At 36.4% G+C, this 22,484-nt stretch overlaps 3 protein-coding genes across 6 annotated transcripts; 2 read left to right on the forward strand and 1 right to left on the reverse strand.

Annotated features, from left to right (window-relative positions):
* LOC109710420 (uridine kinase-like protein 1, chloroplastic) lies at window positions 295–7,452 on the forward strand. 3 transcript variants are annotated; one of them, XM_020232960.1, is made up of 14 exons: window positions 308–587; window positions 753–844; window positions 1,498–1,567; window positions 1,724–1,842; window positions 2,859–2,955; window positions 3,533–3,612; window positions 3,723–3,917; window positions 4,047–4,130; window positions 4,252–4,312; window positions 5,134–5,194; window positions 5,819–5,912; window positions 6,024–6,096; window positions 6,720–6,802; window positions 6,893–7,452. In XM_020232960.1, the coding sequence occupies exons 1-14, from the start codon at window positions 389–391 to the stop codon at window positions 7,037–7,039; spliced, it is 1,455 nt and encodes a 484-aa protein (XP_020088549.1). In that variant the 5' UTR covers window positions 308–388; the 3' UTR covers window positions 7,040–7,452. The 3 variants fall into 3 exon arrangements, with proteins under 3 accessions (XP_020088551.1, XP_020088550.1, XP_020088549.1); XM_020232962.1 differs by lacking the exon at window positions 6,024–6,096 and having other exon boundaries at window positions 295–587; window positions 6,893–7,034; XM_020232961.1 differs by lacking the exon at window positions 6,893–7,452 and having other exon boundaries at window positions 295–587; window positions 6,024–6,124; window positions 6,720–6,803.
* LOC109710421 (UMP-CMP kinase 3-like) lies at window positions 8,002–13,192 on the forward strand. 2 transcript variants are annotated; one of them, XM_020232965.1, is made up of 8 exons: window positions 8,002–8,136; window positions 8,276–8,369; window positions 10,322–10,370; window positions 10,791–10,908; window positions 11,567–11,723; window positions 11,855–11,935; window positions 12,318–12,425; window positions 12,966–13,192. In XM_020232965.1, exons 2-8 carry the CDS (start codon window positions 8,307–8,309, stop codon window positions 13,068–13,070), a joined length of 681 nt encoding a protein of 226 aa, XP_020088554.1. In that variant the 5' UTR covers window positions 8,002–8,136; window positions 8,276–8,306; the 3' UTR covers window positions 13,071–13,192. The 2 variants fall into 2 exon arrangements, with proteins under 2 accessions (XP_020088554.1, XP_020088553.1); XM_020232964.1 differs by lacking the exons at window positions 8,002–8,136; window positions 8,276–8,369 and having other exon boundaries at window positions 10,353–10,370; window positions 10,791–11,723.
* LOC109710461 (dynamin-related protein 3A-like) lies at window positions 13,481–22,056 on the reverse strand. Its single transcript, XM_020233040.1, has 20 exons — window positions 21,530–22,056; window positions 20,784–21,066; window positions 20,669–20,697; window positions 20,472–20,573; window positions 19,996–20,064; window positions 19,861–19,920; window positions 19,525–19,638; window positions 18,604–18,652; window positions 18,022–18,131; window positions 17,817–17,909; window positions 17,533–17,625; window positions 17,270–17,407; window positions 16,515–16,628; window positions 16,192–16,296; window positions 16,000–16,042; window positions 15,171–15,319; window positions 14,927–15,073; window positions 14,418–14,470; window positions 14,115–14,214; window positions 13,481–14,007 (listed from the first exon to the last, which is right to left on the reverse strand). The coding sequence occupies exons 1-20, from the start codon at window positions 21,872–21,874 to the stop codon at window positions 13,741–13,743; spliced, it is 2,463 nt and encodes an 820-aa protein (XP_020088629.1). The 5' UTR covers window positions 21,875–22,056; the 3' UTR covers window positions 13,481–13,740.

Here is a 22,484-nt window from a genome sequence, read left to right on the forward strand (position 1 = left end):
AAATTTTAAAAAATTGAATAGTTAAATCAAAATGATCAATACTTCAGACAAATTCTATATGTTTTAACCAAAAGTATACTATTATAAACATCTAATCATTATAAACTAATTACTGTCTAATGTTTTAGTACGGCGAGGATTTAAAAAAAGGGATATATTAGAGGTGTATGAATGACGTGGTGCACCGAGTGCAGGGAAAATAAACATACGAATACATGCTCCTCCCCTCCACCACCATCGCCACCGCACCCTGTTTCTTTCCCCTCCCTCTCCTCCTCAAATAAATACACCCCACTCCGCGAACTCTTTGCTATTCACGAGCGAATCCACCTCTAGAGAGAGAGAGAGAGAGAGAGAGAGAGAGAGAGAGAGCGAGAGGAGGAAGACGATGCCGGAGAAATCCATGGACAACGCCATGGAGGCGGCGTCGGGGGCGCACTTCAGCGGCCTCCGCCTCTCCTCCTCCTCCTCCGCCCCCTCCTCCCCCTCCTCCGCCAAGGCCTCCTCCGTCCGCTCCTTCTCCCCCTCCGCCGCCGCCTCCGCCGCCTCCGCCGCAGCCGGCGCCCACCGCCAACCCTTCGTCATCGGTAGCCTAATCCTCAAACCCTTGTTGATCGATTCGTCCTCGTTGGATTCGCTACTAGTAGATTTGTTTTTGCGATTTGATAGATTTGTTTTGTGATTTGAGTTTTGATGGTGCTGCTGATGATGATGTTGCTGTTGTTGTTGATGAATATGATGGCTTGTGGTAGGGGTTTCGGGGGGTACGGCGTCGGGGAAGACGACGGTGTGCGACATGATCATCCAGCAGCTTCACGATCATCGCGTCGTTCTCGTTAATCAGGTATTGAGATATCATAACTAGCTCGTTATGACTTTCGTATCTCGAGTTGCTGTTTTGCTGATTATTGTTAGTTATGAAGTTAAGGGCTATTCATTTTTCGTTGTTTGGTTGGTAATTATCATGATAGCTTCGTATTTGGATTTTTCGTTTGTTATTGTCAAATATGAATAAATTAGACCAAGTAATGAGTTATCACTGACTCAATTGTAGTTTTAGATTGATGAACTTTTAACTTAGGAACAGAGTCTGCATTGCTTTTTAGTCTTCCATATTATTCTCTGGAGAATCAGAATAATTGTGTAATGCCCTATACAATACAACCTATTTGGCCACAGTAAAACTTCTACGCTAGTGCTGTATGAGTACAGGAGTTGTGGGAAGAAGCACTTAACAGGTTCACATTTGAATCTGCTAACCACCCCAGTAGGTTCTGCCACTGCATAAGCAAAAGCTTCAAATTGGAGCTTCTGAATTTAGAGAACAAAAAGCTTATTTTAGCTTCGGACCAAAAAATGGTCTAGACATTTTACTTGAAAATTATCAGGCTACTTTTTTTTCAGAGGCTAGGCTAAACAGACGCTTTAGCATTAACACATATACCTATGTTACCTGAAAGTATGCTTTGTAAAGACATCCTTTCCCTAACTATGCAGGATTCATTCTATCGAGGCCTGACTGCTGAGGAGTCTGAACGAGTCCAGGACTATAATTTTGATCATCCTGGTAAGTGCTTCATGATGAATATTATATTTAATAGTGACCTGCAACTCAAGCGGAGGCATATTATTTAGATTTTTGAAGATCGCAATGTCCCTTTATGCTATTTTTTTAAGATGCTTTGTTTTTCCTCCTGTCTTATGCTGTTTCCTTTTTCTTTAGATGCCTTTGACACTGAACAACTTCTAGAGTGCATGGGCAAGCTTAAAGATGGCCAATCTGTCAATGTCCCAATATATGATTTTAAGAACCACAGGCGGTGCTCTGAAAGTTTTAGAAAGGTACTAATTGATGCGAGCAACATAGACATCTAATTTTCATGGAACTATATCAATTTTGGAATATCATTTCATCCATTTGATAGAATACCTGAAAATTTCATTTTTGTAGGCAAGTTGAACATTGAATTGTGGGAATTTTTTTTAATCTTTTTCTATTTTGGTGAATATATGATATTCCATAAGAGGAACATTAGATCGACCGGTTCAGCTCTTTGATATATTAACTGCATTTAAAATTTTGTGCAAAAGTTAAATTCATTTTTCACTTAGTTCTGATACTTCTTTGTTAAATAAGTGATGGTCTATCAAGTACTTAGTAATTCTGGAATCTTTGTTATTTTCATTTTGAGCATGCGTTAATTGCATAGGGGTCGACATTTTTATGTTGGAAATGTCAAATTTACTATCATTTGTTCTTATGTCTTGGAATCAAAAATAGCAGAAGCTACCAACTTATTATAGTAAGTCCTTCTAGTGCACCCTTAATAAACATTTCAGAAATTATGGTTTATTCTTTCCTGAAATTTTCTCCTAAGCTTTTTATTTGTCTACTCCAAGCGAAGTTCGCACTAAATAGTTCTATTGATTTCTGGAGAGCATTGATTCTATGGAGAATCCTTTCTTTTTATTTTGTGGTGATTCTTCAACATGTTTCTTATTTGAAGGCCTCTAAGTGGGTAATGGTTCTTTTGTGTGGTTCTTCATGCTGACAATTGATTGTAATTATTTAGTGGTATTCTCATCACATATTCTATTAACTGAATTTATCAAGTATCTGATTGATTACACTGCCTTCAAATTTGGAAGCTTAACCTGTTAACATCCAAGCCATATCAGATGTATATATTTTAAAGTAATAACATAGAATTGCATGATATAATATCTATTTTACATTATGTAGTCTTTTGTCATATAAGGATTGCATCCATATCCATTTGGCATATTTGTTTAAAGTAGTTTGTTTATATTTATTCTTTGCAAGTTGACACAGCGATTTTTTTTTTTAAAAAAAATAGGTCAATGCATCAGATGTCATCATTTTGGAGGGCATTTTGGTCTTCCATGACCAACGGGTTCGTGATTTGATGGACATGAAAATTTTTGTTGACACAGGTCTCTCTTGACCCTTCTCCATTTTATCCAATGTGTTTCTTTATGGAGACTAAGATTACGAAATCATCTTAACTATGAAGTCTTGTTTTTGTTTGTCGACGTGTTATTACTAGTTTTTATAACTATCTAATGTGCTGCAATATTTCTTGGTTAATTACTTATTATCAGACCATTAAATTTGCTGAAATCATTGATGAATTTGATTCAATGCCCAGTTTGTTCGAATAAAACCACACAGGCACTCCTTTCCAAAAATTCAAAGGTAAGCGGGTGTCAATAAAAAATAATAAAGTTGAGGGGCCAATTTCAATTTGGTGTATAGTTCTCCATACATTTTTACCATGAATTAGTCTAGCAAGTACTTGCCAAAAATGGTGGGGTAGTTGGTTCTGTAATCTTCACTTTAATAGTACATTTCTATCCTCCTCGATGGAGTCTTTATCTTCGTTTCCTCAATATTGCCATCTAAGTTTATTATTTGTCGAAGATTAGTTTATTCTTCTGATTTTGATTTTCCTGATAATTACTTATATTACAATAATCTTGTTAAATTTGTCCTGAAATTCTTTTCTATTAGATGCTGATATTAGGCTTGCTCGAAGAATAAGACGTGATACAGTTGAAAGAGGTAGAGATGTTAACTCGGTGCTTGAACAGGTATATAAATTTAATGTATTTCTTTTTGTTGATATGGAGATTTCTGTGTATTGTTGCAATTTTTTTTCGTAAGATAAACTCTCTCTCTCTTTTTTTTAATATATATGCAGTATGGGAGGTTTGTCAAACCTGCATTTGATGATTTTGTTCTGCCTTCAAAAAAGTATGCTGATGTGATCATACCACGGGGAGGCGACAACCATGTTGCAATAGATTTAATTGTACAACATATTAGGACGAAGCTCGGTCAGCATGACTTGTGCAAAATCTATTCCACTGTATTTGTAATTCAATCAACTTTCCAGGTGCTTATACTTTTTTAATTATTTATTTGTTTGAACATAGTCGTATGTATGCATCTTGGAACTTAGATTTTTGTATTTGTTAAGCTAATTGGTTGGAATATTGATGCTTCTGAATATTTATGTGAACAGATCAGGGGAATGCATACACTTATTCGTGATAGGGACATAACTACCCCAGATTTTGTCTTTTATTCAGACAGGCTTATTCGGCTCGTAAGTTTCTATCTCTTTACGTCATATTCTTGGAGAATGAACAATGGAAAGGCCTTTCACGGTTTGTCAGAATTCTGTTTTATTACTATTACTTTGTGATGTGGGAAACAATGTTATGAAGGTAGTGGAGCATGGTCTTGGGCATTTGCCGTTCACTGAGAAACAGGTTGTTACACCGACAGGTACATTGAGAAGAGACATTCCCCATAACCACAAAGTTATTGCTTACACAATAGTGTCTGATATAGAACAACCAAACTCCATTTCAGTTACTTTAAGCTCTCTTCATTTTTGTTGCCATTTAGAAGGATGCTTTCTACCATAAAATTGACAGTGTGCACAATTATTCCTCATTTTAGAATAACGAGATTTATTAAGATTATATTAATTTTACTAATATGGAGCTAAGTATTTGTGAAAAATCTATGGTCGATGACTTCATGATCCTTGCACAGTTGCAGGCAAGCTTTGTTTATTTAATGATTAAATTTGGCAATTTGAGGTAGAAGATTTAAAATTTCAAAATATGTTTCTTTGAACTTGAACATATTAGTCATATACTGGGTATTGAGTAACTGTATAGTATGCATAGTAGGCTTTTATTTTATTTCTATTACTGCATTTGCTGGGGAAAAAGGACAAAACGTGCAGATCTAGTATTGAGAAATTTTGTTCCCTAGACACATTTAGTTCAGCACAAAGCAAGGCAATTTAAGTGCTTTACCTGTGCTTAATGATCAATAGAGATGACAGCTTTTTTCCCCCCCTAAGTTGATGTCCTTTTACATTTTAGTTGGTTCAGCAAAAACATTAAAAAAAAAAAGATCATTGTGAATGAAAGTGGAGAGTTTGCTTCCCCTTGAGTTTAAATTTTCATTTTTATAGTCCATTGTTAAGGATAATACAGATAATAAATGTGAAGATTCCTAAGAGGAAGTACTAGCCATAATGGCCTTATGTTGTTTTTCTTTTAATTTTTTTCTTTTTCCTTTTTCGGTGTCAGGATCTGTATACATGGGAGTTGACTTTTGCAAGAAGCTTTGTGGAGTGTCTATTGTCCGAAGGTGAGCCTTGAATCTGGTACTGGTTTTATTTTTTCGGTAAACTAATATGTTATTGGGGTGTCTATTCTTTTGATGAAATCTCTTTTGGTGTCTATTTTCTTGGCGAACCATTAGTGCAAATCTCATACACTATAAAACTCACAAGTTAGAAAGAACATCAGATTTTATTACCGCTTTAGCATACCTGCTAACAAGCTGTTGTCATGGTGCTTATAGTGCCTTATTTTTCGATAGAAGTTAATGTTCGTCCTGGAGAAGATTTATTCATTGACATATTCTAGTTGTTCCTTTACTGGGTTACAGAATTGTAAAAATTTGTTGATGCCGAAGGTGTTTTACCCTCATCTCCTCAGAGTCACAGCATCTAGGGTGGCAATATGCCTATGCCTAATGCTGCATTTGTCAGTAGGGATTTCATACATTGGTATTTTCATATTCACTCTACTTGTAAAAATAAGGAGATATCTTGTTTGCCATCACTAGTCCATGTCCTTTGTTAATTTTTCTGTACGTCCAAAAATACTTTGTGGTGTGGTAAGTAAATTTTAAAACAAAGTATTAATTGAGACTGCACACTTATTTCATTTTGTTACAGAGCTAAACTTGGTAGTTGTTCTGTCACAGTGGTGAAAGCATGGAGAATGCCCTGCGTGCCTGCTGTAAAGGAATAAAAATCGGTAAAATTCTCATACACCGTGATGGAGATAAGGGCAAACAGGTAAGCATTTATATTAGTAGTTATTTTACATTTTTTTTATTTTGTTTCAACTAGATGGTTTTCCTATATGGTACATGCATTTAACCTACCAATTTTGTCCTTCGCAACTAGCTTATATACCAGAAACTGCCTAACGATATTGCTGAGCGGCATGTTCTACTTCTTGATCCAGTGCTTGCCACAGGTTATTTCCTCCTTCCCAGTAACATGAGGTGCATTTGCTTTGAAAAAAATAATAAAGATGCTTAGAATAGCCCAAGCCACTTGGTTTTATTATAGGTAAAGCATTCCTATAGTCCTTACTGATATAAGTAAATGGTCATCTTCAGTGTACAAGTTGTACGAAGAATATTTCTTTGATTTATGTCTAAGCTCTAGTTTGAAAAGTTGGTAACCAAACTGGCGCACTGTCATACTATACAGAGGCCTGAAAACTTGAAAAGTGTTTTGGAAGTTTCCTCCTATGCTATGAGATGGTTGGAAATGCCACAGAAGAAAAGCTGGCTGAATCTTCCAGTGGTGATTCTAACCACCATTTTGTACTGTTGGAGGAAGGAAGCTCCATAGTGCTTCCAAATTTTTCATAGCCTCTTTAGCATCAAAGAAGGGCATTTTGCAAACCAGGTCTAAGTCTGAAATCCTTTCTTATGCTTAGCTCATCATAAAGAGTCCTTGTATCAATTTGTAATAATATGATAAATATAGTACTTGATCCTCTCGGGTCCTCTCTTTTGAGAGCTTTTTCTCAAACTCCTCCCTTTTTGAAAGCTTAATTTAATGCCAGTGTCCACCTCTCTGTGTTCCCAGGTAACTCGGCGAATCAAGCTATTGAGCTTCTCTTGCAGAGGGGAGTTCCTGAGTCTCGAATAATATTCCTAAATCTTATCTCGGTAAAATTATAAGCTCATCTTAAGAAGCTACTAAAGACTTTCTTTTGGTTTAAATTCTTTAAGTAGCTGTTTCTTTTGGGATCACTGTAGGCACCTGAAGGGATTCACTGCGTATGCAAGCGATTCCCTTCATTAAAGATTGTCACCTCGGAGATTGATGTCGCATTGAATGAAGAGTTCAGGGTCATCCCAGGATTGGGCGAGTTTGGAGACCGCTACTTTGGCACCGACAACTGATGGCGGCAGTCTCAGTTCACGTCGCTAAATTCAGAAATTGAATTACTTTAAGAGGGAAAATTCGAAATGTGAAGTAACACTGCTCGTAGCATCAATTATATTTGTCAATACTGCAAAGGGAATGATTTGAGCGCTCCACCTTTGAGAGGCTCTTGGCAACAGCATTAAGCTACCAATTTGCATGGTTCTCTTTTTCTTTTCTTTTCCCTTAGATCTTTTTTTCTCTTTGTTTCCTTTTGGGCCTGGTGAGAACTAGAATGTGTATAGGATGGCGTGCTCAGCCATACAAACTGTAGCATTCTCTGATTCGTTCCCAAGGGCTTGATAATTTTCGAGTTTTAGAAACAAAGAGATGTGATTCTATTTTGTGTTTGCATATTTAAAGAAGCTGCAGGACATTTTGTCACCTATGATATCTGGTGTTTTTAATTTTAATTTTAATTTTTTTTCCCGAGAGAGAAAGAGCATGTTGGGATCAATCCTATATAATTAATAACTTAGAAAATAATGCTATGAGTCAAAAAATTTAAAACTATATCCTAATAAAAACTTAGAAAATAATGCTATGAGTCAAAAAATTTAAAACTATATCCTAATAAAAAAAATTTTAAACTAATATTGTACTAATATATTGTCTATAATGAAATGTTGAAGGTAAAATTGTTATTTTATTAACTCAAATAAGTGTTTAACTTCTTCTTCTTTTTTTTTTTAATTTGGATGAGCTCACGATAGGGTGTTTAGTGATAAATTCATATATGAGAGGCGTAAATGTGACGTGTCCCTGTGAAATTTTAAAATTTTAGAAGGATTTGTTGGAAATTGCCGCGCGAAGCCCGTGGGGCGTGGGCCCACAAAATAAATAAATTTTAAATAAAACGGCCTGTGAAACCTGAGGTTAAATTCGTATTTTCACTCTTATTCTTTTTTCCAGAGATCAAAAAGGTCACGCCAGGTCCTCGCGCCATCGACTATAACTACCAACACTACTCACGACATTTATTGGAGTACGAACGGATCCGGAAACCCTAAACTCCTTTTCTCTTCTTGCATTACCAATCTCTGAGCCCTAACCCTAGTTTCTCTTTCTCTTCGCGGTGCGTCTCCTCCTCAATGCCACAGCACTTATTCCATTGCATCGACACCGTTGACGATTTTGTTGAATGAATAATAATGCATCAACTTATCAGGTGATTAACCTCTTTATTTTTTCTATATATTTATAATTTGGGGCAGATTTGGAGAGGAAGGGATTGGATCGTTCGCCATGGGAAGCATTGATAAAGATAACGCAGCGAATTCGCGCACTGTGAATCTGAATGCTGCTGAGGTTGGTATCTTGTCCTGTCACGATCTGCTTCGGCTGCTGTTGGATGAAGTGTTGTTTGAGTAGTGCTTTTCGAAGAAGCATTAGTATCGGTTTAGTTCCTGCTTTTGCTTTCAGCAACAATTACCTGCAGGTGGAGAGTTTTGTGAATGGACTAGTCTGGTGCATCATCTACTGCAGTGGGTGTTGGAAATTGAGATTCCAAGCTTTAAAAGCAAAAGCTCTAATTTAGTCCTTCTACTTCTACTGTGGACAGAACTTGTTATAGAAATTTTTGATATAATGCTTTATTGAAAAGCAACACTTAGACAACACTTTATAAAACAATGCTACACCTCATAGAAGAGCGAGACTGGTTGAATTGTTATCTGAGTAATGCTTTTAGATGAAGAATTATGTTAAAAATGCCTTTAACGAGTTCTTGCTGCAGCGGAAGGAAAGTACAAATTTAGAGCTCATGCATTTAGGTCTCTAAATCTCCTTTTTTTTTTTATATCTCCATTGCAGTGGGGTGCTAGACTCTTTTGTTTCACAAATATTCTACAAGAAGTGATTGTTGTTGAAAACAGAAGCAAAAGTGGGGCCAAATTGGCACTTTTTTGACAATATTATCAAGTGTTCCATGAATATCTAATTTCTACAGGTTAACCACTTAAACGCGCAGTATTGTACTTATGTCGACCAATGTTTCGACTGAGTTGTGTGCTATGGCCTATCTGACACTGTTTTGTTGAATTACCTGTAACAAATTCACATATCTGGCATATCTAATTCGTAAAGCTTGAACATTACATATTTTGTTTTGTAATTTACAAGTTTGAGCTTAGCCTAATAACATACAAATAATGGACCTAACTTTTATTATGTAAAATTGAGGAAGTCCTTTATGTTGATGGCACAAATTTGCATTTGAAAAGAGTCGATAGAATAAGCACAGTAAGGTGTCATGGTGTAGTTTTCCAATTCCATTTATTATTATTATTTTTATATGCAACTTTATTTAGCATTCTATATGACTTTCATTTCAAGCTATATAGTAAAATATCTAGGTGAGTTATAAAATTTCCCTAGACCTGAAAGACTAGTTTCAGAAGCAGATTGTTTACTTCATCATTTAGTGCCTAACCATTGTCTTTTTGTAAAGATTTAGCACAAGATATGTTTTCCCCAACCAATTTTACGACTGTTTGGCCTTGTTGTTGGTTGTAGTTTTGCTTGAGGAATTGTTTGTATGATTGCTATTAGGAGAAGTACTGTAATGAAAATCCTCTTACAATTTATCTCTATAGCAAAAAATCATAAACACAAAATTAGAGCTTTTGTTTTTTTTTAGAACAAGGTAGCATGCTACCGCTTAATTCAATAAGGGTATGAACTGGGCTACAAACTGAGGCAACTGGGCCTCGTATAAGAAAAAAAAGGATTTAGGGCCAAATAGGCCCATTACGTAAGAATTTTCCATACTTTGACATGATGTAAATTGTTCCTGGATTGGCATAGAATGAAGGGTAAAATATTTGTGGTACAATGGGAATTTAACATTAATGACACATGTTAACCAAGGAATCGCATCGTAGACGACCTTTTACTCCAGCTAGGATGGTATCTTTTGAAGCTCTGCAAGTATGTAAATGTCTAGTTTAGATATATTATTGGCTTGAAGTAAAATGTTCACTTCTGTAAATATTGCAGAATCAGCAGGACATTTCATTTACTGTTGTAATAGAACTATAATGAGAAAAAGCTATCAAAGTATATGTAATTATAATGAGAAAAAGCTATCAAAGAGTATGACCTACTTATTTGGTTCTCGGTGATAGTTCTATAAGCTTAACTTATTAACTTTTTGTGGCCTCAGAAGATTGTTTGGAAGCAATAATTTGCCATTTTTCATGTCGTATGCCTTTTATACGCTAACTTGATATATGCTGCTTCTTGGATTCTTTAAATTGCAGGGTGCAAGTGATAGATTGTCAAATGAAGTCTCATGTATATTTGTTTTGGGTGAGCACTTTATTAATTTAGATTTATTCTTTTCCTCGAAAATTTTGCACTATTGCAAGCTTGATCAGTCCAGGTTTTTAATTGGGTACCTGCATATTGCTACATTTTGAATGAAGTTTCTTTGAGCACTCAAACTGTGCTAGTACACTATTACTTGAAATAATTAATTGAATGATAGCAGGTGGTTTTTGTGCAGTCTAGTTTCTTCCAAAGTTGTACTTCTGACTGAAGAAATCAGATCCAGAATGTCTGAGGGGAAAAATTATCTGCATTATTAAGTTGCATTACTTGGCATGCATTTTCTTTCTGAGCACAAAACTTTTCTATGAATCCTTTCTTGCTAAAACAATAATGTTTAGCATGAACAATTTAATATTCCAGTACCTAAACGTCATTGTGATTGTTGAAATTTTCTTCCAGGTGGTCCCGGAAGTGGGAAGGGCACGCAATGCCCCAGGATTGTTGAGCATTTTGGGTTTACCTATCTCTGTGCTGGTGATCTTCTTCAAGCGGAAATTGAATCTGGATCTGAAAATGGGTCTGCTTTATCACCATTCTCGTTTATCTATGTTGCATTGACATGGATATTGGATATGGATATGACACGAGATGAATGCAGTAATGCGGCAAATTCAAGCAGGGGATAAGAGAGAAAAATAAATATATTTAAATTAAATTTAAGTCCATTATACTATCTATCTATCTATATATATATACATGAAAATGATTTAGATTATTGCCCAGAAGACGAAGAAGATTGTCGTAGACTTCTCTTTGTAGAATTGACTAATGGTGATGGTGACAGGTCCGGCAAACTTAGAAAATGATCCAACCAAATTAACTCATGAATGGCCATAGAGTATTCTTCGTTTCCCCTCTGCATCCTATGCCGTGCCATATTTTTCAATATCTGGAAATGCAGATACTTGTTAGATGTATCAAACACGTATAAATTCTGTAATGATCGCCTATCTGTATCTGATATATATCCTATCTGTATCCGATATATATCGGATACAGCCACATGGCAAATTAAGTATCCGTGCATCCTGGTTGTTGGTTGTTTCCCCAGCTCGCAATAACTTGATAATAATGTATTCTGTCATATTTTCGCGTTTCCTTTTTCAGAAAATATTTGCTTATGAATTATACTCTTATCATCCTTGCAATTTCTTATCATCCTCGCAATCCGTCAGAAAAATGATACAGCAATACAAAAAGGAAGGTAAGATTGTCTCCTCTGAGGTAACTATCAAGCTTCTGTGGAATGCCATGCAGAATAGTGAAAACAGGAAGTTTGTCATTGATGGATTCCCGCGTAATGAAGAAAACCGTGCTGCCTTTGAGAATATTGTACGGCCAAAATATTTTTACAAACTTATCACTCAATTTTATTGTGCTTTCTTATGTTAACCTCATCCATGTACATGTTAGTTTTTTTTTGGCTTTTATGAATTTTTATCTGGGTTGAGACCATTTTGCAGATCCAACTTGAGCCGGACTTTGTGCTCTTTTTTGATTGTCCAGAGGAGGAGTTGATAAAGCGCCTTTTGAATAGAAACCAGGTTAATTTTGCTCTCCTTTTTGGTAAAAAAGCATGGATGTTTTATTTGCAGTCTATTAGAATATTCTGTTACTTGATAGTATCTTCTATAATTCTTTCAAAGTAAACTATTAATTTTGTAGCAGAATTTTAGTAAACTTCGTAAGAAATTTAAATTTTCTAAAATCAAGAATGTAAAGTTAGATTATGTAAAATTAAAATTTTTGAAGTTTAGTTACCCACATCAAAATTTCCCATTGCTTAGGTAAGGTCTACATTTTTTTTGTATTTCATTTCTTCCCGTCTTCTTTGTCTTACAAATTAATAATGTTCAATGCTTCGATTTTTCTCTACACAGTCAGTTCGGTGACCCATAGGTGAATAATCTTTCTGTTGTTTTGTAGGGGAGAGTTGATGATAATATCAACACGATAATAAAGCGACTTAGAGTTTATTTTGATTCCACTTTACCAGTAATTGATTACTACAGCTCGAGAGGAAAAGTTTACAAGGTAATAAACAACTCATGGTACATTAAATTTTGCAACATTTAGAAGTTCCTTTTTCTTTTTTTTGCCCTGGAAACTATGCTTTGATGCTTTGACATATTACCATTTATGATACTCTGCATCTTATTTAAGATCAAAAAATGTATGAAGAACCACTCAACGGTCCGGTTGCCTCAAAATTGTTCCCTGAGCGTGGTTTTATTGATTGAGACCCCATCAACTTCCTATTGTTTTAATTTGTCACACCAAATTCATTGGAGGTTCCAGTAATTCTCATGAATATTTCTGCTAAGTTTGATAGTTTCTTTTAAGATGATAGAATCGTCGATTCTGACGTCTGCTAGTGATAGTGACAGCTAATAAAGTAGCTAATTTTGACAAAATTCCTAATTCAAATGACTGATATTAACTCGTATCAAAATAACGGAAAGTTAAAGGAGAGTATCAATCTAAAAGAGTGTAGTTCGGGGCATATTGCGAGAATGGCACTCTTTACTCTGCACTCTCATTATATAATGCTCTTCTTTGCTTTTGTTGTTTTAGATTGATGCCAACAGAAGTGTCGAAGAAGTTTTTTATGAAGTCAAAAATGTCATCTCCAAATATTATTCTGGAAAACAGGGGGAGAAGATCTTCACGCAAATCTGATCGGTTGCGAAACTACAGACACCTTATCAACCTTAATTTCCTTCAGTCATTTTTACATTGAGAATTCGTAGTCATTTTTACTCTAGAAACTAAGCCTTATGCACGCTTAAATTTGGATTAAATTTGATGTTCATAGAAAAAATACATTGCTTATTTCTACAAAGTCAATAGCGTACATACAACCGACCGACCGTACCTAGCGCACCTAGCGCAGCTAGCTAAGACTCTATGGTTAATACTTAATACCCAACATCACTAAGACTCAATGGTTAATACTTAATACCCAATATCCAAAGTTCGAAACCTAACCGGCAATGTTCATTTGGAAAAACAAAAACATAATTGCATCATAGAAAGGAAAAAAAAAAAAAAAAAAGGGCACCAGGAAAGGTGCAGCTCGAATTTACACATCTATCCATGTCAAACATAGACTATAGTAAAATAGTAACTCTCTCAGCAGGGTCATAACTCAAACATTATACCAATACAAAACGTTCTAACAAAAATGTGATGCATTGGTACATTTTATTACTGTACAATAAGCTTCGTGTGCTGCTCCACAAACACAGAGCAAGCAGTAAAAGAATACGACTAGAAAATAAATCTTTTTTCAATCAAACCAACCATGGGTTTCAATTGAAAAAAAAAAAGTGGGGGAAAAAATATATTTCTAGCTATGGTTGAAAATGCTTTGCGGGTAGGATCCCAAACCATTGGCATCAGGATTCGAATGCAAGAATGACGATGGCTGCTCTCCTGAGTGTGCTGACTTCTTTGACCTAGGATTTTTGGGAGAAGCCATGTACGATGAGCTCAAATCATTAGCGCCGTAGAAAGAAGATGGGAGGCCGTGGATCTTTGGAAGGCCGGTCGAATCACTCTCCAGTGTATAGCCCTTCTCAACCGTTTCGGCTTCCAGAGGTATCTCATCCAAGGTCTAGTCAAGAAAATAAAAATAAGAAGCAAACAATGTCGAGGAATTTGATTATCACATCACAAGACAAAATTATGTGAAGCTTTTAGATTGATGATAGAGGACTTTACCCTGTATGCCTGTTGCAGAACTTTTAGGGTTTCACGAATACGTTTCCGTTTCATGGCTAATTCATCAGGTTCCCTCAGCATTTCTTCAAAGAGATTTTCCCTACATTTAGGAAATCCATCAGCAAGAGTATTTTCTTCTAATTTTCAACTCTTCAGTAAAATTTTGGGAAGAAATCAATTGTTTATTTAAATAAATAGAACCATGTAAACAAAGAGCAACAAGTCGCTAGCATCTATTACATGACTTAGATGATATATATGTTCAGCAAATAATAAGCTTTTAAAGCTGATCTGTTTTAATACCTGTAAAGTGTAGTAATGAAGACATTATGCAACTCCCGTTTCGTATGATTCACCTGGGAAAACGAGAGATCAATAAGTAGACATATATTGAATCTAAAAACGAAGTTAATACAATATCCACTTGCATTCTGGGTAGCTTCATGGTCCCTTTTTCTATTATGTATTCTGTATACACAATGTCTTGTAACAAATAGAAACAAGACGGAAGCGGAAGTATGCATATAATAAGACCATATGGCATGCAATTTTGCGAACTATTTCATACATACAGAAAATATTAGAAGCATCAGATATTTTATGAAATGATTAAAATTATAAAATAACCCAGAATAAAGAGGAAGTAACAACAAAAAAGAGTCAAGAAATAAGAGTAATACAGTTATTCTTCAGTGCCTGTCATTTGAAGAAAAGGATGCATTTAGAACTCACACAAAAAATGAAAATAGTGCATGAGCTAATTAAATAAAAATAACAAATAAATTAACGTCAACTGGACAACAAATACTAACCAGGAAATGCATAATTGCTTTGGGCACAGAGTCCTCGATATTCTTCCTAACAATGTCATAATATGATTTCAGTAATAATTTAATGATTGCTATCTCTAGCGCCTCCTGTTCGGTCTGATTCTCTGACGGCTTTAAGATAAGTGGTGGCTGAGACACATAATGACCATTGATCACATGATGGACTACAAAATAGCCAAGAATAAGAAAAAGAAAAGAAATGGTTGGTACTAGATAACAATTTCACCTCTCTCAGCTGGATCATGGACACGGAATGTTCCAATGTATTCATGGGAGCAGTAGAAGATTTGTTCGCTGAACTGTCTTTCAAAGGTGCACGGTCCTCACTGACACCAAAAATTGACGAAATGCCCCAAATTGATCCACTTGCACTTCCTGACAATTTTACCAATTTAGATGGCCTTAGAAGTTTTCATGACATAGTTAGCAGAGTAAATCTAACATTGCATGGAACTACGAATTCCTGTTAGGCCTAGCTTGTAGAGTAGCTTCTCTGCTCTAAAAGCAAAGAAAGAGTTTCTCGCTACAGAGAAAAGCCATAAAAATGAACTTATGGGATCAAAAGCAGAAGCTCCAAACTAAAGCTTCTGCTTAGCTCTAGCAAAAAGATGTTGGGATGATTATATTAAAAAAGGGGCTTTCGCTTATATACTCAATATTGCTATTCAAAATTTTCAAATTTACCACTCATTTCCCAAAATGCCCTTCTAAAATGCCAATCCCATTAGTGAGCTCTAGAGGGAAAGGGTGTATTTGAAGCAATTTTTTGAAATCAACAAAGGCATTTTGGACAATAGGGGTAAATTAGATATTTTTGAAGTTTTAAAGGGAAGTTTGAAGCGCATGTTAGATATTATTCCATTAAAAAAGCCTGTTTGTACTTGTTAGTGTTATATAAGCAGTCAAAATGGCCATAAATCAAGCCAATCTTTAGCATCAGATTACTATAAAAAATGATTTCCTAAAAAATAAGTTGCTTAGCGTAATTTGCAGTGTATTTCCACTAAAAGAGAGGAAATTTCCTTGTCATTTAGATATAATTTGTATTTTCTTACCAGATGAGCCTGGCCTCTCAGCATCTGCACCAGGCCGAACTCCCTGCAATCAGTTAAGGTTAAAAACAAGGGGAAAAAAAGAAGTGATGGACATCTGCCATTAGAAATGTGGCATAAGTACATTTTTATTTCTAAACTTTTGGTCAGCATCTCATTGACAACTCAAGTACAGGGGAAAAGAAGAGTACATACATGATGAGAGTCCGAAAGGGTTCCATTTGCACCTGTTCGGGCCAGGATGCCTCGGGGTTTAAGACTCTTTTCAGATGATTGTAACTTATCATTATCTACTCCTTCCTATATCAAGTGTTACTCCATATTTAGACACATGGCACACAAAGGCAGTAGACTCAAGTATAACCGGCAGGTAAGAATGCTAAGAAAGTAATGCAATTAAAAATCACATTTCTAATGAAAGGGAAAGTTTTTTTGAAAGAGTCTTTTATTTACAAATCATACATTTAGACAATTGAGATAACCAGGCATGCTGTAGTGGCCAACCTAAAAGAATATACCTTGGATTTGGCCAGCGTTGCCGCTAACCGTGCAGATTTAACTTGTTGTTGAGCAAGCTCAACAGCCTTGCTGCCACCAACGAAATTTGTATGTGAAGTGTTAATATAGTCCATCTGCAAATATGTAAAAAGATTAACTCATGATCTTAGTTACAAGAGAGTGAATAAAATACAGTAGTTCAAGTAAGAAAGCTGTTATAAACAAGAAATGCATGACTATTAACTTCAATAATCCATTCTAATAATTTGCAACCCTTTTCTTTCTCTCTCTAGCAAAACAACACAAGAAACAGACCCCACAACCTTTACACAAGACCAATTGTCAATATTTGATGCAATTGAATTATGTCGCATGCCCGATATACAATGGTTGAAACTACCAAGAAGCAATATTAAATTGATACAGATATAGAAAACTAGGTGCAGTCATACTCTTCAGATGTAACGTTGGTAGCGAGAAGTATTATATATCTTAAGCTGAACAAATTTTATAGGACTAAAATATCAATCCTGCAAACAAGAGAATAGGTTACTGTATAGGTACCAAGACATCATATATACAAAATTAGACAAGGAAATGCCATTGCATCACACATTCTGGTAGTACAACATTACAACCTTTTGAGAACAGGTCACCAACTTGAAAGGGAAAAATGAGGTATGAGAGTAGATGTGATAATGTGACAATATGGAATATTTTCATAAAACTAACTTGCAGTTTGGATCATGCACAGAAATTAAGATCAAATACTCACCTCCATCTCAATAATGTGGGTTATCATTGCTTCAGCAGGCTGTAGTCCTTCTCGTAGGAATTTCCCAATCACCTCATCCATGCACCTCCGGAGGACAGGATACTGCTGCAACTCATTTGCTAGGCAGCGATGGCTCATCTAAGTTGTAAAAAGCAGTTGCATGAATGCATGTAGAAATTTGAAGTACAATACAGTGTACATCAGAGTCTTTAAGTACAGTGCTATTCTCACTGAATTCAGACCTACGCAATTGAACTCTGTACCTTAATTAGTTCATCATAGATGAATTTAGCACATTGAAGGCTAGGGTCTAACAACCGGCCTATTTGTCGGCGTACAAGGACTTCAAATGGTACCTAAAAATTGCGCACAAGAACCAAAAGATGAGTTCAAGAACTAGTTCAATAGATAGAGCAACTTAGAAACCACCGTCAATAATAGCATTCAACGTGTTTTTCCCTTCATGCTTTCTTTCAACATTCCTAGCTATCATAAAGCTTATTATCTTTGTAATAAGAAATGCATTAAAATGATAAAAAGACGCAACCTCAGGCACAAACAAAGCACTCCTTGGGCCAGTTGCATTTTGTATTGCCATGCGAATATCTTCATCAGTTATGTCATCACAAGGATCAACTTCCTAAAGATCAGAAATTGGTAATAAGAGTTAATTATCCAGGTAAATAAAGGTTCGATGAACTACAGAAAGTCTGAAGAACAGTTGTTGAAGCTTCATCCTGCCCGATGCCTACCTCTAAACTCTTCACAAAGATAGACTGGAAAATATAGTGAATTCGTGCTCCACCGGAAAGCTCAGCTGTTGATAATTCTTCATTTTTCCCTTCCACCATTGAAGAAAAAGCTACAGTAACAAGCCGAGAAGTTAGAAATTTTCATGATAAAATCAAATGTTAAAGCAGCAGTGCAAATAATAGGTCTTAACAGGTCATAATTAAAGAAAAGCCTTCTTTCTGCAAATATGTAGTTCACAAGTAATCATCATGATTAACAAAGAAGTGGGAATTAGATCTACTGGAGTTTCTAATTATAGTCTTCTTCTCAAAAAATCATACTATCCTCAAACAGGAAACAGATCAAGAGAAGGAAAAATATTGAGGTATAGGTCAATTAATTTTTTTTTCTCTCTATCTGTTATTGCAATGAGAAAATTGTCACCAATTCACTAACACTGTACACTAATAATTGGTACAAGTTCCAAATTATCAGTTGAATAGGCAAAAAAGAAAATCTCAAGAAAATATGTGCTGTCCATTTACAGTAGTGATATGTAACACAATAGAAAATTTACAAAAGACAACAGTAAGTAAGACTACCTTCACAATATTTTGCGAGAATATTCAAGAGTTTGGCACCCTGCCCAGCCTGATAAATATAGAAAGAAAGTGAGCATCAAAGAGTAGCAGCACAGCATGATCAAAGCATTAGTAACATATGCGCTTGATTCTAGAACCTTTAAGAGTTAAGTGTGATAATTATTTGTGAGGCACTAATCATTCATCCACACTTAAGGAAAAAAACATTTCTAAGGCACTTGTATTGTTCACTAAAGAACTAAACAGTCCAGGAAAGGATTCCTTTACAGAAAAACCAGCCATGACCTCAGGTACCACATATTCAGTCTGTCCCATCTAAACATATTAAATATTTTTATGGAAAAAAAAGTTACAACTTATGCACGAAATGTATACAATATGTTCCTTCTCAATAAATCATACATTACAATCAAACAACAATAAAAGGCACCACAAACAAAAGAATCAATTGCGAACAAATTTACTTCTACCTCCACATGCTAACATGCTATTTGATTTGAAACGTAGGACTGAAGTTGCAAGTGTGTGCCAACTTACATCCTTCAAGTGTATAAGAGCAGAAAAAAGGGATCAGAAATCAACTTAGTAATACTAGATGATTCAACCCTTACGAAATATGAACATAACAATAAACATCTAAAGAGTTACCTTTTCAGGCTACAATAATTATACCTATTTTTATCTACTATTTCTCCAATAATACCTCAGAAATTTTATTTCTTCTCTTTCTACCTCTATTTCTTCCAATCATATCTTAAGTCCTGAAGTCCATCAGCTAAGATTTGAGCCTCTCTAAAATACCTCCAGTTACAATAAACAAGACTTACTAAATTGCAATCTCTCCTTACAGGCTTGTATCATGTGCCCTGTTATATTGCTCATGCACCACAATTGGAAAAAGGAACATATCTGTGAAGCTACCTTTGATTCTACTACATCACCATATTGAGCAAGCTCCTTTGCAACAGCCGTCAATTGAGCGCTTACACGTGACTTCAATCCTGGCAGAACAGCCCTGATATGTTGCACTAAGATCTGCAGACAATAATAGGAATAATCATGGCCACAGCTTACAAATAAAGCTAAATGTGGTATAAAAACACAGTTTTCAGGAATCACAAAACAAAAGAAAAAAAATCCATAAGATTTCAGGAAGTTGAACATCCCAGCTGTTATCATTCTGAAACAACTCAAGCTACAGAAAAAGCTGCCATCTTAATGAAGGCTGCAAAAGTAAAGGCCATTCAGCGCACTCACCTGATTTAATTTCTTGGCTAACTGCGGAACACCACAACAATGAGAGAGACCATGATAAACCTACAAAGAAACAAGTGTTTCAAAAACGTTTTCAAGATAAATAAAACCTTAAAAGGGAAACGGTAGGGTAGATACAGGTTGATTGCGAAAGAAGCTCTCTTCGTAGGCCAGAGCATCTTTGATACTACGATTCATATTAATATCCTGCATCATTGAACAAACAGTTATTAGAAGAAAAGAAAAAACTTCCTGAATCTAGCAGTGGAATGCTATTCATCATATGGCAAAAAGAGATGCTGCCAATACTCCAGTTATAATCAATAAATATTATAAGGCATGATCCTTTTGCATTCATCAGACATGAAGTAAATATAATGGAGAAAAAAAGTGACTCATCTAACGCAGGATTCCACAAAACAAATGAATAAGGCTTTTACAATATTGAAAGTACTCGTATATTTTTCCTACGTAACCCATGTATCCTAAATAGAAGTCATTACTCACTAATTATGAGTACAAGACACAAAAATCAGTGCATTATAATTGTAAAAGACAACCACAGAAGTTAAAAAAAAGAGCATGATTAGCATTTATAGGCATAAAAGGGGCACCTGCTGACTACGATTCACCACACCCACGTAACCGAGTCGCAGGGGAATCACATTTCCAAGCAAAAAGTTCCGGGCATCAGTGCCTCTATCCATAATATCCAACTGCAAAAATAAACAGTAAAAGAATAGTGCCTCATCGAGTCAAACTTTCCAATAACAAGCACATAGCAAGCAAGCAGAAATAAAAATTATCGAACCTTCGTGATGACGCCAATAGTTCGTGACCCTACAACAATGGTAGATTAAATTCTATAATCAAATCGATATTCTATTCCGAAGTTCAATGAAGCGATAAGAAAATAAATTCTATACCATCTGGATCAGCAATTCTAGCCATCTGCAGGGCATCTGAATTCGCCAGATCCGCATTTGCTGGTGAAACTGCTAATATTATGCAAGTCTTGTGTTTGATGTATGACAAGATCATTGTTCTGATTCTCGCCTCAATATCACTGGGCTGATCTCCGACAGGCACTTTCGTAATTCCGGGCAAATCAACCAGAGTTATATTCAAAACATTTGGCGAAAAAATCTTTAACCGAATCTGCTTGTCAGACACACCCTTGTTTTCTCCCGCTTCCTTATCCGTCTCAGCCTGCATAAATTATAGAAATAATAAGGTGCAAATGTATCTCAACTATAGGCCATTTTGAAAAAGCGCACTTAGTTTTACCATTTTTCATTAACTATCTTTTACCTGCAATTTTTTTTTCGAATTGAGTAATCTTAACTAAATAAATGAGGGCTTTCATAAAATTCACCCATGATTCAATCAAATTTAATGGTTCTAATGATTCTTTAGCAAATGAACCTGGAGCAATTAACAGGAAATAACTAATAGAACCATTAAATTAAATTTCACAGTTTTCAATTTGGCTATAAAAAAAAGCATAGAATTCCAATTCAAACGAAAGTTAAAGTTGAAGACCCAATTTTAAAATGGCATATAGGGGGAAAATAATCTAAATGATCAGGCTTAGTAATAACATAAGTAACCAATATAAACCAAAACCCTACAACACAAAAGTAGGTCAAAAGCTCCCCAAAATCCAAATCACCTGAATCTCCCTACGGATCTCCCGGAAGTCGTAGAATCTGTGCCCCGGGATGTGGAGGAACTCGCCCCACTCGTCGCCGTCCCCCTGTGCACCGTCGGGGCGGCGCGGGGAGTGGACGAGCTGGAGCACGAGGGGGCGGCGGGTGCAGATGTCGGAGCCGCGGGGGAGGAAGTCGCGGCCGACGAGCGCCTCGAGGACGCTGGACTTGCCGCTGCTCTGGCTCCCCACCACCGCCACCTGGGGGAGGTCGATCGTCGACGAGCTCCCCAGCTGCGCGAATATGTCCTGCAGCTTGTTCACGATCGGGATCACCGTGCTCCCCACCACCGCCGCCCCTGCCCCCATCTCCCCCGTACTCGCGATCGGAGTTGCCGAGGGTTTCGGATTGGGATCACTTCGATCGATCGATCAATGAATCGAGGGTTAGGGTTTCTTTGGAACCCTAATAAGAGGACACAACTCGACGAAGAAGAAGAAGAAGAAGAAGAGCGAGATGGAGAGGAGAGTCGACGAAGAGAGGTGGGGGAAATTTCGCAAGTAAATAGCGTCGAGAATTTTTATTTCACTTAAAAGTAAATGTGAAATGACTACATTACCCTTTTTATCTGCCTAATTAACGCATATGAGAGGCATAACGGGGGAGGGATTGGAAGAAGGGTAAAACGGGGAGAATGATTTCTTGGAGAAGGGTCTCGTCGCGTCCCCAGAGAGGCGGGAGATTCGTGAGGACGCGGACGAAACTGATCCCCTTTCGCCCGCATGCAAATATTTATGGGTACTCTTTCCTTATCAAATGCATCCCATTCTCATACGGGATATATCTCGTACCGATCCCGCATACAAAATGCTCTGCGGCTGTGCGCATAAAACTGAGTTAAGCGAGTGGGCTTTCTCCGCAAGAATTGGGCCCGGTTCGGTTGGGCGCGGCCGGGGACGACACGAACACGAGTTAGGC

This window comes from Ananas comosus, linkage group 5 (genome assembly GCF_001540865.1).
Source record: "Ananas comosus cultivar F153 linkage group 5, ASM154086v1, whole genome shotgun sequence".
NCBI classification, from domain to species: Eukaryota; Viridiplantae; Streptophyta; class Magnoliopsida; order Poales; family Bromeliaceae; genus Ananas; species Ananas comosus.